We start from the raw sequence: 3,644 nt of genomic DNA on the forward strand, positions 1-3,644 counted from the left end.
TCCAGCTTTGCTCTAAAATTAATAGCTGTTGTGGCTTATGTGATGCAACATTTATGGAAGATGGGTGATAAATTCTAGTTTTGAAGTGTTTAGCTTGTCTCAGTCAGTACATACACTGGTAAGTGCCCTTTAAAAATCCCAGGTATGAGAGTGTAAGACATAGGTCACACTTGCACTCCACGCACCAGCCTCTCACATTCCAGAGCTGCAATTTCTTCTCATTTTGAACAGTTCTATGCAATGACCAGCTAACCCTGCCAAATCATTTAGGGTTTTATCTTTTCATAATGCATGTTGAGGTTAAAAACCCTGAGAGCTTTTAAGATAGCATTGACTGGCAGCGGAATTTTCTTGAAATAGTTTAGAAAGGGCAAAAAAGTGACACAAAAATACTTCATTTCAACTGTAGGGGTCTAGAGATAAGACCAGAGAAGGGTAATTTTAAGAGGTAATTTTAAATTTAACTATATGGAGTGCTTTCAGTTATCCAGTGATTAAAAAAAAATAATAATTGGGTTATCTCAGAGACTTGTCCTCTTTGCTCTCTCCTCCATCTGCCCAGACAGAGTCCTCTAACTGTACAGCAGATGGCTTACTGGCAGCCCACAGCAACAGTCTTTCAAAAGGTGTTAGTCTTGAGTCTCGTAATCAGAGAGAAATGAAACAATTCACCCCATAATCCACAGTAGAGACACAGGCAGAAACCTGAAGGAAGATTGCTATTCACAGAAAATATCAAGTAAGACTAAGAATGGTGGCTGGAGACCTGCCAGGTTTTGCAATCCAACCTGCCATCCATCCTTCCATCCATCCATCCATCCATTCATTGCCTTTCAGGGCATACCACTAGCTTAGGTAAGAGCCCAAACCAACTGTCTGCTCCTCAGTCACGATCTCTACAAAGGGCTGGTTTTAACTGCTCAGTTGACGCAGGTACTATCATTTCTTAAACCGAGCACAGCCTGAGGCAGCTTCCCTGCATCCAGTACCTGGCTTGCATCAGTTTGCTGACAGACCTTACTGTCTGTAGCAGCGCTACATGTGAATGTATCGAAGTCCACTGTTATGTCTTGAACGTTCCTTTCATTGGCATTGTCAAAGCTATTTTTACCGTGTAGCTGCTTAAGGTGTTTCCTCAGAACGGGTTTATGCGCAAAAACCATGTCACAGTAGTTACACTTGTGGGGCTTGTCCCCACTGTGCAGGTTGAGATGGTCCTGTAAGGAACATTTCTGAGAGAACGTTTTCCCACAGATCTTACACTGGAAGGGTTTGATGCCTGCGTGCACTCTCATGTGCCGGTGGAGATTGCCCTTCTGAGTGAATGTCTTGCCACAGAGCAGACACATAAATAGTTTATGCATCTTTAAGTGATTAGCATAGTTTTCCAGATGCCGAAACACTCTTGTGCACTTTGGACACTGATGGTGCCACTGAAGGCCTTTGTCTATACCTCGGTTGTTGGGCCCAAACATATCTTTAGAGGCCAGAATGATGTTATCACTGCCAGCATAGGAAAGGGCATAGTTGTGGAGGTGGTTTTGCTCTATTTCACTTGCCCTGTTTTCAACAGTGGAGTTGATAAGAAAGTGTTGCGGCTCCGAGGAATGCAGCGCAGTTTGTTCAGAAGAAATAAACTGGTTCTGATCCTTCTTATTTCTGACTTCTGTTACCTCCCCAATGGACTCCACCTTGATGATCTGAATATCGCTATCCTCCATGTCCATACTGTCTTCTGAAGGTTGGATACAAGGTGAATCTTGCTGCAGAGAGTCGTCGTCCCCTTGATGTTCCTTCAGCTCAGAGGAGTCGCTCTGCTGTTCGCACTCTTTGCTCTCCAGTGGCTGCTTCGGTTTTATAAACTTCCAGAGGGCCTGTGTACATCGTTCAACGATGTGGCTCATCTGCAGGAAGCTTGCAGCAGTCAAGTAGTTTACCAGCTCCATTTCAGGAAACTCCAGAATGCCACTGTAACAGGACAGAAGCAGCTGCCGCCCCACTTCCGAACTCTGCAGTATAGAGATTTTTACATCTCTGGAGTCATTCAGTAAGAACTGATCTCGTAAAAAGGGAGAGCCAGCAGCAAATACAATTTTATGCCCATGAACTTCGACATCATCTATATGCACCACAACATCACAGAACTTGTTTTCTTCTCTCAGTTTGTTCATTTTCTGTAGCATCGAATCCCCATAGTTGTCAAACTTGAAGTGAAGAATATCTGATCTTTCTGACATTTTGGCACACCTGAGGAAAAGCAGCAAGAAAAAAAACACCAAGTGAGAACTTTTTTCATTTTCTAAAATGCAACTTAAAAGGGTCTAAAGCAATAATTAATTTAATCAGACATTACATCCTAAATGAATACTAAAGCGTGTGATATGTTAAAAGAAGAAAACACAATCAAGTTTACACCTCGCCTTATAACAGCTTTCACTTTTTTTCATTTAATGCAGCTTGGTATAAAGTAGAGGTGCTGTGGAATTGGAATTTAAAGGGAAACCATGGCAGTAGTTTTAGCAGCCTTAGCTCTTGTTAAGCTTCGCTTCTACATTTAAACTTTTCAGAGATTTTGTCTTTACTAAATAACAATGACATTCCTTTGGCTTTTGGTTCTTGATTTCCTTTAATGCCTGAAAAACTTTCATGGATTCAAACAGATTCAGCTGAGACAGAACCTTGCACTTGCCTGACATACAAACACCCCTTTTAACATGAATCATGCTTCTAGGCTCCCTGTTCTGTACACCAAGGCAATGTAAGAAGTCTTGCTTCTTGTCTTCCTTGGCAGATCACTCCTCTAGGAAGTTTGTTCTTGTTTGAGAGCACTTGGAATGAAGAACGGTGGCTCTCGCACCAAACAAGTATCAATCTTTTGACTTTCAACAGTTCTTTTAAGAGTTTTTATAAGGCTACCGTGATTCTCAATGAAACACTGCTCATGCAATCCTGCCAAAGAGCTGGGATTGCAGGAAGTGGCGAAATCACAGACACTAAATGATGCAAGACTTGGTGAGATAAAAGTAACAAAGCAAAGCAAACCTGACACCTCAGAACTCTTGCAAACACTATGCAAAGCTTGAGCAGAAGCTTTGAAGTTTATAGATAAAAGCAGATACTGCTCTCTTGGGGTGTGAGATGTCAGCTCAGTGTACAACAACAGGAAAATGTATGAATTCACATGACAAGGGTTCAGAGAGAAACACTTCTAGGACTATCTGTTGATAATGAGGGTTGTTGCAGTTTGCTGATCAGACATCATTCAGAGATGCGACCTCCTCACTACTCAAGCCCATCAAATGTATCTTCCATTGTACAGCAGAACAAAATTGCAACAGGATTTCAGGAGCATTCAGAACCAAAGGACCCCAGAGAGTTCAGAAGCAGGGGTAACCCCGTCCTGCAGTAAGTGGTTCTGCTGAGGCTACAAAGAGTAGAGCTGAGGCTACTGAGAGTAGAGTCACCAGTCTCCTGACACAAGTTCAGTTTCCACTACTGCTGATCTCCAAGAGATAAAAACGATCAAACGACCCCTCAAAACCGTGCTCAGAACCGCGCCCAAAGGCGAAGCAGTCCCGGCCCCGCGGGAAGGAGAGATAAAGACAGAAGCAGGTACCTGCAGCGCCGGGCCGCGTCCCCCCGCT

General features: G+C 43.1%; 1 protein-coding gene across 1 annotated transcript; it reads right to left on the reverse strand.

The window, feature by feature from the left end:
* Window positions 1–306: 306 nt before the first annotated feature.
* On the reverse strand, window positions 307–3,636 carry ZBTB26 (zinc finger and BTB domain containing 26). Its single transcript, XM_010023417.1, has 3 exons — window positions 3,617–3,636; window positions 831–2,247; window positions 307–800 (listed from the first exon to the last, which is right to left on the reverse strand). Exon 2 carries the CDS (start codon window positions 2,235–2,237, stop codon window positions 921–923), a length of 1,317 nt encoding a protein of 438 aa, XP_010021719.1. The 5' UTR covers window positions 2,238–2,247; window positions 3,617–3,636; the 3' UTR covers window positions 307–800; window positions 831–920.
* Window positions 3,637–3,644: the final 8 nt, after the last annotated feature.

This window comes from Nestor notabilis, unplaced genomic scaffold (assembly GCF_000696875.1).
Source record: "Nestor notabilis isolate BGI_N333 unplaced genomic scaffold, ASM69687v1 Scaffold34861, whole genome shotgun sequence".
NCBI lineage: Eukaryota > Metazoa > Chordata > Aves > Psittaciformes > Psittacidae > Nestor > Nestor notabilis.

Excerpts from the sequence above, each read along its gene's own strand:
- ZBTB26 (XM_010023417.1), bottom strand. The coding sequence starts at position 2,237 with ATGTCAGAAAGATCAGATATTCTTCACTTCAAGTTTGACAACTATGGG.